This window comes from Phaseolus vulgaris, chromosome 1, assembly GCF_051622355.1.
Source record: "Phaseolus vulgaris cultivar YP4 chromosome 1, ASM5162235v1, whole genome shotgun sequence".
Classification (NCBI taxonomy): domain Eukaryota; kingdom Viridiplantae; phylum Streptophyta; class Magnoliopsida; order Fabales; family Fabaceae; genus Phaseolus; species Phaseolus vulgaris.
The window spans coordinates 9,020,265-9,033,519 of record NC_143498.1 but is presented as its reverse complement, the minus strand read 5'-3'; the positions used below and the strand labels follow the sequence as shown (position 1 = coordinate 9,033,519).

Here is a 13,255-nt window from a genome sequence, read left to right as displayed (position 1 = left end):
CTAAATACTAGAAAGTCTAGTAATAGTAGAGTTTTAGTGAACAACAGTTAAAGACTTAAAGAAGAAGTGGTTATTGTCATCTCGAAATAAGCACTCTAACAACATCAAGTGTGATACTCAATTATTAAGACGGGTGTGAATATTCATAAAAATGTATTTTTTCTACCCACAATCAGTCCGATGTTATTCATATATCATTGGATTTTTCATTTTTCTAAATTGAAATGGGATTTCATCCACCCTAAAATCTTATTTCCATATCAGATTAAGCGGTTCTTGAACAGGTCTTGCTTGGTCTTGGATTATTGACCAGCTATAAAATTGTATTAATTTGTATAACAACGCACTGCTATTTGCTTATGCTACTTGAGAAATACTTGTGTAAGTATAACACTGCTTCAGATACTAGCGAAAGAAGTTTTGCAGTCTACTTTCTTAGCAAGAGCATAGTTAATTATATGCATTGCTCTTTCCCCCACAAAACAAAGAAACTATGATGTGAAGGCTTATGCCAGAAGAAATCCTATAGGATTAGAAGCATTCAATTTTATATCCATTTTTAATAATTTGTTGGAAAAGACACGCGTTTGGGGTTATAATAAGTAATAACCTTATTTTGTTCCTGTTGTATGCTACGCCTCAACCCCAACCCTACCCCTTCTTCCATTAAAAGAGAATAAAAAGTGCTTTTGAAAGCCTTGATTCTACTGTGGTAAGGCCTTGTTTCGCATACAATCAATTACTATATTCTCATTGGTTTGATATATTGAAGACAAAATCATAAATCACCTTGGAGTGCCATAAATCTGGCAAAATGTCACCTTCCAACTTTTATGTGGCGAAGGAGGGGTCAACATTTGTTCCCACAAGCTTTTCCAACCTCCAACAAGAAAGCAAGTTTCCTACCTTAATAATTGGTCATGATAATATTTATTTCCCTTTCGGCTACCACTAATCTATGTAGCAGGGCATGTCGAGAACTATAAATCCTAGCTACAACTGTGTCATCTCTATCACACCTCTGCACTACGGACAACCATAACACTTGTGTCTTTTCAAAAGTTTGGCTTACCAAAGTCAACCTTCTACGCAGGTAGTTGTCTACAATAATGGACACTATTCGTATATAATTTTGGTCGGTGATGACAGAATTATGGTGAAGCATGGAAGCTTTCCATTATATATATCTATATATATTACCCCACCTAGTCAAGTAGGGTTATTATAGTTTGGATCATACTTTTCTTCAATGCACTGATTCTTCTCTGAGGTTGTAACTTCTCTTCTTTCCCTTCATAAGCCGAGAAATATGTAATATAAGAGAGTTATTGGTAAGGAAACCAGCATGCCAAAGATAACCCTGCAAAAGAAAAAAGACAGCAAATGTTAATTGAAAGTTAACAGTAACTTGACTTAGTTTGACCTAAAGGGTCATTAGAAAGGTAATCTACATATGTTGGTGGGGTTAAAAGTCTTACTAGATCAAGTTTTGCAATAGAGCATTCTCTAGGTTTTCAGTAGCAAGAAAACTCTTGGTGTACTAATGATTACCTACTAACAAGGTAAAAGAGGGTTCTCGAAAATGGTTTTAAGGTTAAAACTTTGAGGGAAACTCGTCATGAAAAGGCAAATGCATTTACAATCACAATTAACACACATAATTATGTATGTCCAAATTATGCATGCCCTGGTTGTTAGGGACAATATGTCTGATAGATTCGGCATCCTATCCTAGCTAAAGCCGCATAATAATCAACTTATTATGTGGGCCATGTTAACATTCAATACTCTTTGCTTAGTCTTCCCATCATTTCATTTTCTGAGTACTTTATCCTCCAATCAACCTTCTAAAATGAGTATTACCCCACTCTCACACAACTATCACCTTGATGTTGTATCATTAAACTATTTTGGGACCTGACTTCTAATTAAGAAAGTGAAAAGCATATTCTTAACACAAAATCCAATTTAGCCAACAACGACAGCATGACAACAAGCAGCATTGGAATTGTATATATCTTAAACAGTAGTTTTTCATTTCAGTTTGTAACTTTTTCAATGTATTAAGATGCTAAACACATTGAATCAAGTCCAAATAAAGATGTCTCATAAGCAAAAACTCGTAGCTTACCCTGTGCTCAAAATATCAGGATGCAGTCCATATTCTCTGGCAAATACAAATGGCACTATCCCCTGTGGAAGAGCAGCCTGGAAGCACAGATTGAGGGAAATTTAGAAACATAAGTACAGCAATTTCAGCTATTGGTCTAACTGTAACAGGATATATTAAATTTTGCCTTTAGCAGCATTTATGACCCTAGAAGCATAAACCTATTATTCTGGTGTATATGAGGTACAATTTCCATGTGGTGCGTGCAGATGTGAAGTCATTCCACATATATGTATAGTCCAAATACCTGTACAATGGCAGTGTGAAGTATGTCATGTCTTAGTCCAATGGCAATGGAAGATGCAGACATCACAAGAGGCCCACACAGGAAGCGAATGACCATGCCCATAACTGCCCTTTTAGTACCACAGGCTATGATACGGGGCTGAAGGGCCATGAAAAGCCCTGCACATTTGGCAATGTGTATCTGTCACTCTTTCCATAAATTAATATATCACTCCAAAATTTGTACTCATCTTCACAGTATCAACTCGCCTTCATTTTACATGTTCCATTTTCCCTCCAACATCATGTGCTATCGGGGCATATCACATTTATTTTATTTAGTTGCCAAAAACACCCTAGTACACGACAACTCATGTGTTTAACTTGTCTCTCCTCTTAATTTTTTTTTGTCTTCCTCTCCAACTTCTTCACATTAGGTTAGGAGATTTGTGAATATATATAAAAAGAAACCCCATGTGTGTACCTCTCTCTTGTTCTCTTTCTTTATAGAAAAATTATCATGTAATGCAGATACACTGATTGAGGCCATAGGCAAAATGGTGATTATATACTACTTCGACATTTTCATACCAATTATAATAGGGTTACCTAAGGTCGTTAAATTTTTATATTTCATATAAAAAAACTATTTTTTAAACTACCCTTTATCATATTATTCAAAATGGTATCTAGATTTGAACTTTTAATATATAATATATGCAGGGTGTAAATTATTATAATTAATGATGTTTATGTATGTAATGTAATACCTAAGCTAAACATAGCCATCCCAAGGCCGGCATCTGAGACGATTTTGACTGATGATTTGATGAGACTTGGCATTTCCATATTCCATCTGTAAATCACATCATTAAATGTATGAAAGTTACATGCCTGCTAACTAATTACACATGCATAAAAGGTTTTTGAATATGAAATTTTACCAAGAGAGAAATAGTTTAGTTTAAAGTGAAGAAAGTTGGTTGAAAATGAATGAAAAAGAAGAAAAAATAAAATAGAAAATGAAATTGCGTGAATGAAATGAAGGAGACTGGAATGAGAAAAAATAATAACAAAAGTGTGAATGTGTGTTTCATTTGAAATAAGAAAAAAAAAAGTGAATATTGCTATGATATCCTTGTTATAACATTATTTTAATTTAAAAATAAAAACAAATTTCTTTCATGATTTTTGAAAGATGGGTGCATAATTAATTAGGACATGTTCATTATTGTAAAGCTTTTAATCGAAGTAGTTTACTTTTAGATAATCTAGAGTATGGTTGGTTCCTAATTAATTATCTAAACATACTTAAAATTATATAAACATATTTAATTAAAGGATAACTATATTTTATGACTACTTAACCCATTATTGCGTAGGTCATTTGAGACTACATATTGATATTAGGGAAATATATTCATTATTCATAATTTTCAATGTAACCTTATAAAAATAAATGAAGGTGAATTTGAAAAACAAGTGTTTTTATGAACCATAATGAATTACGTGATAAATATTAATAAATAAAAATATTTTTTGTTGACTTAATTTTCATGAAACTGTCTATTTTTATTTGTTTATATTTTAGATTAGTATTAACTAGTTTGAGGTAAAGAGGTTTGTGTATGACTTACTTGAAAGAGATTAAAGACCAAAGAAGTCCTAATACACTAGAATATGTATTAGGATTTCGGGAAAGTTTTCTTCCCACTACAACCAGTATAAGCCTCATCATGACAAAGGCATGTGGCATTTTCTGGTCTGCAGCATCCCCCGGCATTGGGACTTTGGTGCTGTCTCTGAAGCTCATCTCTTTATCTGTCAAAAATAATTACACATAATCACAAACAAATTTATTCCAGTTGAGTAGATAGAAGGAAAGGTAAAAAGAAAATGAAAATTTAGGTGGCTATGATATGATTCGGTGTTATCATTTGGAACACTGTACACCGTTTTCACCACCAATTAGGGAATCATACTACTTCTATCATCATTACACACGTGCTCTCTTCCAAATCATGCCTACTCTCAATTAAGCTTCTCACTAAGCAAAGTGCCGAATTTATGCATATAGCTAAGTAATTCTATAATGCTTTGACCACTTCTTCTTTTTTATATTTTCTCACTTTAGAGATGGCGTGAGAGGGTACGAGGGACCACCTGTCTGGTGCATCAGGATCTAAACTCAAATTATGAACCCATCCTGTTATCTCCTTTTTCAGAGTTTAATATGCATAGTCATTTCTCACGTGCATACTTTACAGTTTATCATGGAGATAACCAAAACCATTATTTGCTTCAACAATTACCAAAGTTCTTCGAATAATTATTTCGCAAAGGAAACCACTTAGACCTTAACAATGCAGGTTTCTCTTCAACAAAACACCCATGTTTAACCTAAATTGTTTCACTCTGTTTCATTCACATTTGCTTTGTTTTCTTAGCCATGGCTTCTACATTGGAAAGAGAAAATTGTCATTATTTTTCTCCTCCTTCCTCTTTGGCTCTGTAGTCTAAAATTTCCAGTTACCGACACATGCACATTGTGCTAAACACAAAATAAATAAATAAATAAATTTATGGTACAATATTTAATAGTGAGTAAAGTTAAATGAAATTATTATTCCATTCCATTCCATCATACACACATATTATATATATATAGATAGATATATTAGAATAAACCATATTTATCCCTAAGGTAAAATAATTACAGATCAACCAATTAAATATTGTTATGTAATATAATTTTTTGAATTTTGTTTATCTATCTTAAAAAATCATTATAACAGATATCATTGAGTTTCGCATTATATATATATATATATATATATATATATCATTAATATTTTATTGTTTTTATTGTATTTTTTCCAACATTTTCCTATTTACTCCTATAACCAATAAAAAAGAAAAGAGAAAGAAAAGAGAGATGTTAATAAAGGAAATTTTAATAAAGACACTTCCCATCAACAATTTATATACGAGAAGAGAAAAATGTCAAACAGAAAACTAATAAATACTAAAAATAATGCGAGAAGAAGAGAAAAAAGGAATATTAAAATAGTTTTAGTTAAATAATTGTAAATATATATAGTTTTTCATTGTATTGGGTTTCATCCAAAAGTAAAATAGTTGAACAAATTTATGAAAAAAAAAAATGAAAGTTAAGAAATTGCGAGCAGGACATGAGCAATGAATTGGTGAAAGTACGACAAAGACCATAGCTGAGGAGGGTCGGGGACAAAACGTACGCACAGTGGCTGAAAAGGTCGCATGGGCATGCGCAAGCTCAACCTACAACAACCAGGGTTTCATAATTCTGATTTAGATGCCAAACAGCACACTGCCATTAAAATGACATGTCTTTCCTCTCATTCACGGCATAACGACACCATTCATTCACGGGGACCGTTGCTATTTCTATCTACTCTTTTAAACTTTAATTTTTACTCCCCACCCACACACTATCATCACCCACTAATATTTTTCATTTTTTCAACTAAACAATCATGTGTTTTACACTCACCCAGACCATAACTATATGTTAGTGCACAACATTAGTGTTTTAGTGCAAAACTTCAAATTCTATTCTATTTTTTTACTTAGACAACTACACTATCACAATTCTTAAATTTTAGAAATATGATATGGAGCCACAGAAAAATACAAAAAGTTTGAAAAATAAACGGAACAAGAATTGTGGAGAAGTATTCTCTAGATGAATGAGCAATAAACTAAAGAAATGAAGAAAGAAAAAACTTCTCATAAGCTGAGATATAATATTTGTCATAAAAAAGAGGGAAAAAGTAATAATATTATAAGCAAGTCATAAGGAAAATGAAAAAGAAATATATTATTAAATGATTAATAGTATAAAATTTATGCATCGTAATAAGATTTCTAGTTTGAAAAATGTTAATTGTACATAATCTTTTAGTTCTTTGATCTAATTTAATAGTTTTAGAAAAAATTAACTAATAATAAAACATGTTTTAGATAAAGGATAAACCTTGACCAAAAAATAAAAAACTCCCTCTCACACATACACGTACCTGAGAGAGTGATATCCTTGCAACCTTGTGTCTCTTCTCCTCTACCGTATTTCCCCGGCGACTCCCACACAACCCTGGCCACCGGGGATGACTGGAGGCACAGTCTTCCTGCGGCGACCGGCGAACGCCCCCAGACGGGGGTGCCGGCCTCCATCTCGTTGAAGTTGGAGGCCCGCGGCGTGGGCTGCAGCGAGTACGCGTCCGAGGAGGCGTAGCCAGAGAGGTAGGGGCTGGCGCCGGCGGGGTGATCGCCGTCGTGCAGGTGCAGGGGCGTGTTGATGGAGAAAATGTCGGCGTTGGAGAGGTTGGAGGGTCGCGGAGTGAGGACGGCGGCGTTGCCGATGGAGGAGCTGGACTCCGGCACCGACGAAACGGATCGCCGGATCCGCACCCGGATCCGCCCGAGGTCATCGGTCTCTGACTCCGTCCGCAGCGGCATGTCGTGGCCGTCCAGCGATATAACGTCGCCGTCCACCTCGAATCTCGTGATGGACGCCGCCGCTTGTCCCGGAAACTGCCTCTGGATCAAAAGCGTCGCAGCTCTGTACTCGAACAAAAACAGAAGTAGAGTATACCTGAAGCAAAACACCATTGACCCACACGTGTGTTCAGTCAAATTGAAAAAAAAAAAGCAAAATTAGTTAATCACGAAAGATGAAAAAAAAAGGCCATTTATAATAAATACTACTTGAATGCAAAATTAAATGAACACTTTTAAAAACAAGCTCAAATAAACATTCATTAATCTTGATTATGCATTTGCATTTGCATTATTCCTGTATACAGAGATGTCAGTAATATAAGTTGTTAATAAAAACAATTATTAAAATTTGTTATCATTAATAGAAATCAATAATATTATTGATATTTAGTTAACAATTAAAATTAGTTTATGAGTTACTCTACCAAATATTAATCATCCAAAACTAATATATTGTAGTATTTACCATTAAAAAAGTAATAATCTAACTATTTATTTGTTGAAAAAACATGAATAAATAATGTAATTGGAAGTAAAGAAAGAAAGAAAGGTGATAAATAATGTGAGTTATTTTGGAGTTGACAGTGAAGAAGAAAGAAGAGGTTGGGTTAGTTGGTTACCATATGATGCATTGGAGGACGACGAGTTGCACCATGAGGGACTGAGTGAAGTCGCCGTACATGACTTGGAGGAGGGGAATGCCCATGACGAGGGTGTTGGGAAGGGTGGCGAGGGAGAAGAGAGTGATGAGCCACTCCAGGGAGCCTTTTGCGAACAAAATGGCCCAAAGCGAGAGGAAGAGAAGCACCAGGAGCTTCGAGAGTGTGTCCGCGATGATGAACCTCGTGTTCATCTGGTACGGGTTGTTCATCGAAATGAAGTGGAAGGAGAGGACCGGAACGGCGAAAACCGCCACGAACCGGTTTATGCCGGAACACTGCTCCGGGGTGAACATCTTGCACCATTTCACCGAACCGTACGCCACCAGCATTGCGAAGTACAGCGGCACCATGGCGCACATCACCTTGTACAAATCCTCTCCCGTGATCATCTTCAGAGAGAATAATAATGGCGCGATTTATATTATAAACTATGAAGTGGTTTTGTTGCTGTTGTTGTTGTGATGTTTTGGAATCATGTGAATTTGAGTGGTGAAAGAGTGAGGGGAATGAAGATAGAGGGGTTTTAATTTATAGGGGTGTTGATGGACCGGTTTGCCCTTCTCTAAAGGGGTGATTTACTTGGAAGGTATTGTGGGCAGTGGTGAGGAGTGTCTGTGGTTGTTAGGGTTAATGATTGGCATAAGTCAGGGGAGAGAGAGAGAGAGAGAGTACTGATCTCATGCTTTCTTTGTTGATCTTCTTCAAAGAAACTGAGCAGAGACCAACGGATTTATATACCGAGTGATGTCATTTTTAGCCACTCAATTTTCATATTTTAAATAAATTTAATTAAGTCTTAAATTTTTCATAAATTTTAATATTCTTAATTGAGCTTTTAATAACTTGGTTTGTTTTTTATTTTTTATATTTTTATATTTTTTAATTATTTTTCTTTCATTTAATTTTATTTGTTATTTTATCTATAATTTTGTTTTATTTGCCTTCACCTACTAAGAAAGGTGAGGTTTTATATTTTTGGATGACTTGTATATCATTACCATTTATATATACCATTTATATAAATAATAGTGAAAGTCTCTTATTATCCAATATACTCTCAATAAAATAAAAGTTATTTTTGTTATTTTATATTAATTATAATGTTATTTTATATTAATCATAAAAACTTCATTTCGTAAATATAAATAAGTAAAATGATAAAGCAAAATAATAATCTAGTTAATATTAAATTAACCGAAAAATTAAATTATATAAATACTTTTTATTTAATAATAAGATCGATAATAAGGAGTTTGTTCCTTAAAACACGTAAAATTGTTCAAAATTAGTTCCTGAAAAATGTGGTCACTAACAATGACCAAATTAATGATTAAAAATTATTTTTACGATATAGTGACCAAAATAACGATTACATTTTAGTTACAAAAAATCGTTCGTATATTTTTTTCTTCCAATTTTCACTTATATTAACATTATTGAATAATATAATATTAATAAATTAATATTATTACAATACTAATATTAATATTAATATCAATAATAATAATAATATTAATATTAATATTAATAAATATATTAATAATAATAATAATGTTAGAATTAATAATAATACTAAATATAATAATAATAATATCAATAATATTAATATTAATAATAGTAGTATTAATAATAATTAAAATAATTTAAATTTTAATAATAATATTATTATTAATGATATTATTATTAATATTAAAAATAATAGTAATAATAACATAATAATAATCATAATTTAATCATTAAATGTTTTTGGCCTAGTGATTACATGTTATTGTACTTAATATAGACGAATTTCAACTATTTTTTGTAGAATTAAACAATAATCAGTTAATTACAAAATTAAATTTTGAAATTAATAGATTATCAATAAATATTATTGAAATTATCTTTCAATTATATTTATACTTTATTTGATTAAAAAGTTAAAGAATAATTTGTGAGTGATTTAATACATATAATAAATTTTAAAATTATAAAATAATATATATATATAATAATTAATTAATTTATATTATTATAAACTAATTCTAATTAAATAAAAAAAATTAATTTCATCATCATTATTATTATTATTATTATTGTTTATTGTTAATTTTTACACATATTTTAATTATTTTGTTATTATTAATATTTTTATATATATTTAGTAATCTTTTTTATTTATTAGATGTGGGCGCCAACTGTTTAAAGTTACTTTATGTACAGTGTAAATGAATTGTTAAATCAATGCATATTTTTATTGGAAACAATGTTTCTGTTTTTCTATATTGGTGAAACTTTAATACAATTTGTGAGTAAGTTGTGCAATTCACATGATGTATAGTGAATTTTGAATTGAATAAAGATTTCTTCTTCAATTTTTGAGCAACTTCTAATTTTTTTGAGTTTCTAGACCCCTCTTAATAGTATTGACCCAACTTTAGTTATCTAGACTCCTCTTAATAGTATTGACCCAACCTTACTCTAGAAATTAGTGTGTTAGTTTAACCTCACCTAGAATCAAACTCATAATTTTCATATCCTCTTCAAATCGTGACTCAAACCTACACTTCTTACATGCTTTTGCTATCGTTCATCATTCATAGAAGAAATTAAATTCAAAATATTGAAGAAGAAAAGCTACACAAGGCGCATTGAAGGTCATTTTCCATTATACCATATAATGGTTCGTCTGATAGACCGTTTAATACTCTTTTTTATATGTTTTCACTAATGTTTGCTTGTACTCTAAAACTTAGGTCGATTCTTTGTTTTGCTACTGTAATCTACATGCATAAATTGATATGATAGAGACATTCTTTGTTTAATTTAACCCACTTAGCCATATTACCCCACCTTTCATGATGATTCACTTGTTAGTCCCTTGAGCCTATGACATTTTTATTGTTTTTAACCATCATTGTGAGCGTAAAACAAATAAAAACATGCTTATCCCTACCAAAAAAGATAAAAGAGTTTTGAAATTATTTTGGGAATAGGTTCTTGAATAAGTGTGGGTGTGTATCTCATTGTCCATAAGTTTACCTCCTTAGTACTAAAAAAAATTACAAAAAGAAAGAACAAAACAACAAAGACAAAAGCAAATAAAGAACATAAGAGTGGATCGTCTAATACACTAGTAGTTCGTCTATTGCATGAAAAAAATGATATCTTGAAATAAAGAGAGGAGTTGAATTCTCATGATACTTAACACTTGCTTTTAGACCTATTCTCTATTGCTCCTTTGTTTTTCTATGAATTTTAAGCTCTCATTTTCCCTTTTACCCACCTTTACCTCTGCCCCATTACGTCCCTTATGAAGTCCATTTGATCTTTGATGGCATGTTTTTCAATTGTTGTGAATATTGGAGTCATACTAAGCATATGGTAGAGTTTGTCTACATGAGTGTTGAGTGTAAATACAAACCTAAAAACTTGAGAGTTAAAAAGTGTCTAGTGAAAAATTTGTCGTTCTTAATTCATCCATTGATTTCTATTACCTGCTTGTGTATTAAAATAAAAGAATTTTCATTCACATTTGTCTTGATTCAATGATTTGTTGAAATTATCACATGTTTGTTGTTAAGCGTTCTTAGGATTCATTGTAATTTTGTCTTTTGCTTGCATTGTATTCCTTTGATTTGTTGTGAGTATATAAAGTGTTTTGCCTAGGAGTGTAAAAGGATAAATGTGGGAGTATTTGATGAACATATTTTTATTCACACTTAACAACTTTAATCATAGATTCTTGGATTGTAATCTTGAATAAATCCACTATTTTAATTAAGATTCATCCAATTGGGCTTATTTAGGTCTTAACTATTATTTATATTAATTATGTGTTTTTAGGGTAGACGGTCTAATATTTCTTAGGATAGAAGGTTTGAAGGAAGCGTTTAGCATTGTGAATGGACCTAACATGCGAAAACCCAAGTTGCTTATTTGAATCAAAACAAAAAACGAAATTTGTCAAGAAGAATAAGATAATAAAATCTACAATATCTTAAAAATAGAATTGGAAGTAATTCTTCTGCAAAATATGAAGAAATAAAATCGTGATAAACTGGAAACAAAATCTGAGAATTCTGGAAAGTTGGAAATTGAGAAACTGTTAACAAAATTTGAACCATAATATTTTCTTAAGATCCTTAGAGCAGGAAAATCTATAAAATGATACAAGCTTCAAAGCTAAATCATCAAGCTTCAGAGCTTGACAACAACGTTAAAAAATGAGCATTAGGGTTTTCTTAGTTTTTTAGTTTCTTTGTTGTAATCATTTTGTTTTGCCTTCGCATTGAAAGCAAAACTCCTTGAAGTTGATTTTCTTGTGATTTCACAATGAGTTTTGAGGTTTTTGTCAAAACAATTTTGTTCTTAAATTCTCTATAGAAGATTATGTTTTACTTTTGGTCATTTTGAAATCTAGTTTTTATCAAAAGAATTATTTTTAAACGCTTGTTGAAAATTCACTTATTTTCTTTAATTGGAGTTCTTGTGTAATTTTCTTAGTCTTAATCAATGTCTTGTTTGCTTAATTCAAGAGGTAGACGATTAACATCTCACGAGTAGGCATTGGAACTTAGTGAGATAATGAATACATCAGTAAAAATATGTTGAATTTGATTACACTTGTTTGATTAAGTTTGACATTGTGTGAGGATTGAAAAGGTGAAAATCTTAAGAAAATTGGTGATGAATTCATTGTCAAATAAATTTGAGAGTTAACTTACTTCTTTTACTATTTTTCAATTATCAACTTTATTTTTCTACACAACAATCTCAACCTCCTTTTATTTTCATTATTATTTCTAATCCTTTTGATTATAGATAAGTTGTGAGTACTGATTTAACTATATTTACTAGTTGATTCGTTGGAAGACGACTTAGGGTCATCTAGTCACAATTATAATATCATCTCTTTGGTGTTAGACGGTCTAGCACCACGTTAAACTGTTTGCGCACAATATCATTTTAATTTGACAACAAAAGGACATCTATTAAGTGACTTGTAAAAAGAATACTTGGATAAACAATGACCAACTTGTCAAAATCATAGTTGGGTTAACCCAAAATGGCTTGTTAACGAATATGTGGGTGTCAAAAAGTGGCTTGGTAAAAGAATACTTGTTTTGTACTTCGCAACAGTTGTCTGCCTAGTGTAAGTTGATTGGTTAGTCAAGAACTGGACTTAGTGTGTTGCTACAAACAATCGGTATGAAATACTGAGTAATAATTCTTCCTTTGATATCTTACATTTTGTACTGGACAGGAATGCTCGGAACCTCGGTCCAGGTATTTGGGGGAGGTCCGCTTGGCGTTTAGGTTCTAAAGGTGGGTCAGGAGCTCGACCCAGGTAAGGGTCGACCCAACAAAGGTAATTAAGAAAAAAGATAAAGAGATATTTTATTTGTTGTGATATTATTCTGAAGATGAAAGTTATAATTGTTATTGTTTAAATCTGTTATTATATTATTATGAAGATAAAGAGATATTTTATCTCTTGTGATAATATGCAAGTTAGTTATATATTAATTAATATATGTTAGTTACATATTAATTAATAGTTGTTGAGAATGAAAGAGGAACACCCGAGAATAATGGTGCACATGTTAAACAAAATATTTTTCTGCTGTTAACACCTGAAGATAAGTGGTGCCCGTGAGCATGTGGTTTTCTGTTATTA

At 31.7% G+C, this 13,255-nt stretch overlaps 1 protein-coding gene across 2 annotated transcripts; it reads right to left on the bottom strand.

Moving 5' to 3' along the window:
* Nucleotides 1-666: 666 nt before the first annotated feature.
* PIN6 (Auxin efflux carrier family protein) lies at nt 667-8,299 on the bottom strand. 2 transcript variants are annotated; one of them, XM_068615702.2, is made up of 7 exons: nt 7,555-8,299; nt 6,454-7,028; nt 4,033-4,216; nt 3,166-3,251; nt 2,418-2,575; nt 2,132-2,208; nt 667-1,360 (listed from the first exon to the last, which is right to left on the bottom strand). In XM_068615702.2, exons 1-7 carry the CDS (start codon nt 7,983-7,985, stop codon nt 1,294-1,296), a joined length of 1,578 nt encoding a protein of 525 aa, XP_068471803.1. In that variant the 5' UTR covers nt 7,986-8,299; the 3' UTR covers nt 667-1,293. The 2 variants fall into 2 exon arrangements, with proteins under 2 accessions (XP_068471803.1, XP_068471804.1); XM_068615703.2 differs by lacking the exon at nt 2,418-2,575 and having other exon boundaries at nt 7,555-8,095.
* Between the last annotated feature and the right edge of the window lie 4,956 nt (nt 8,300-13,255).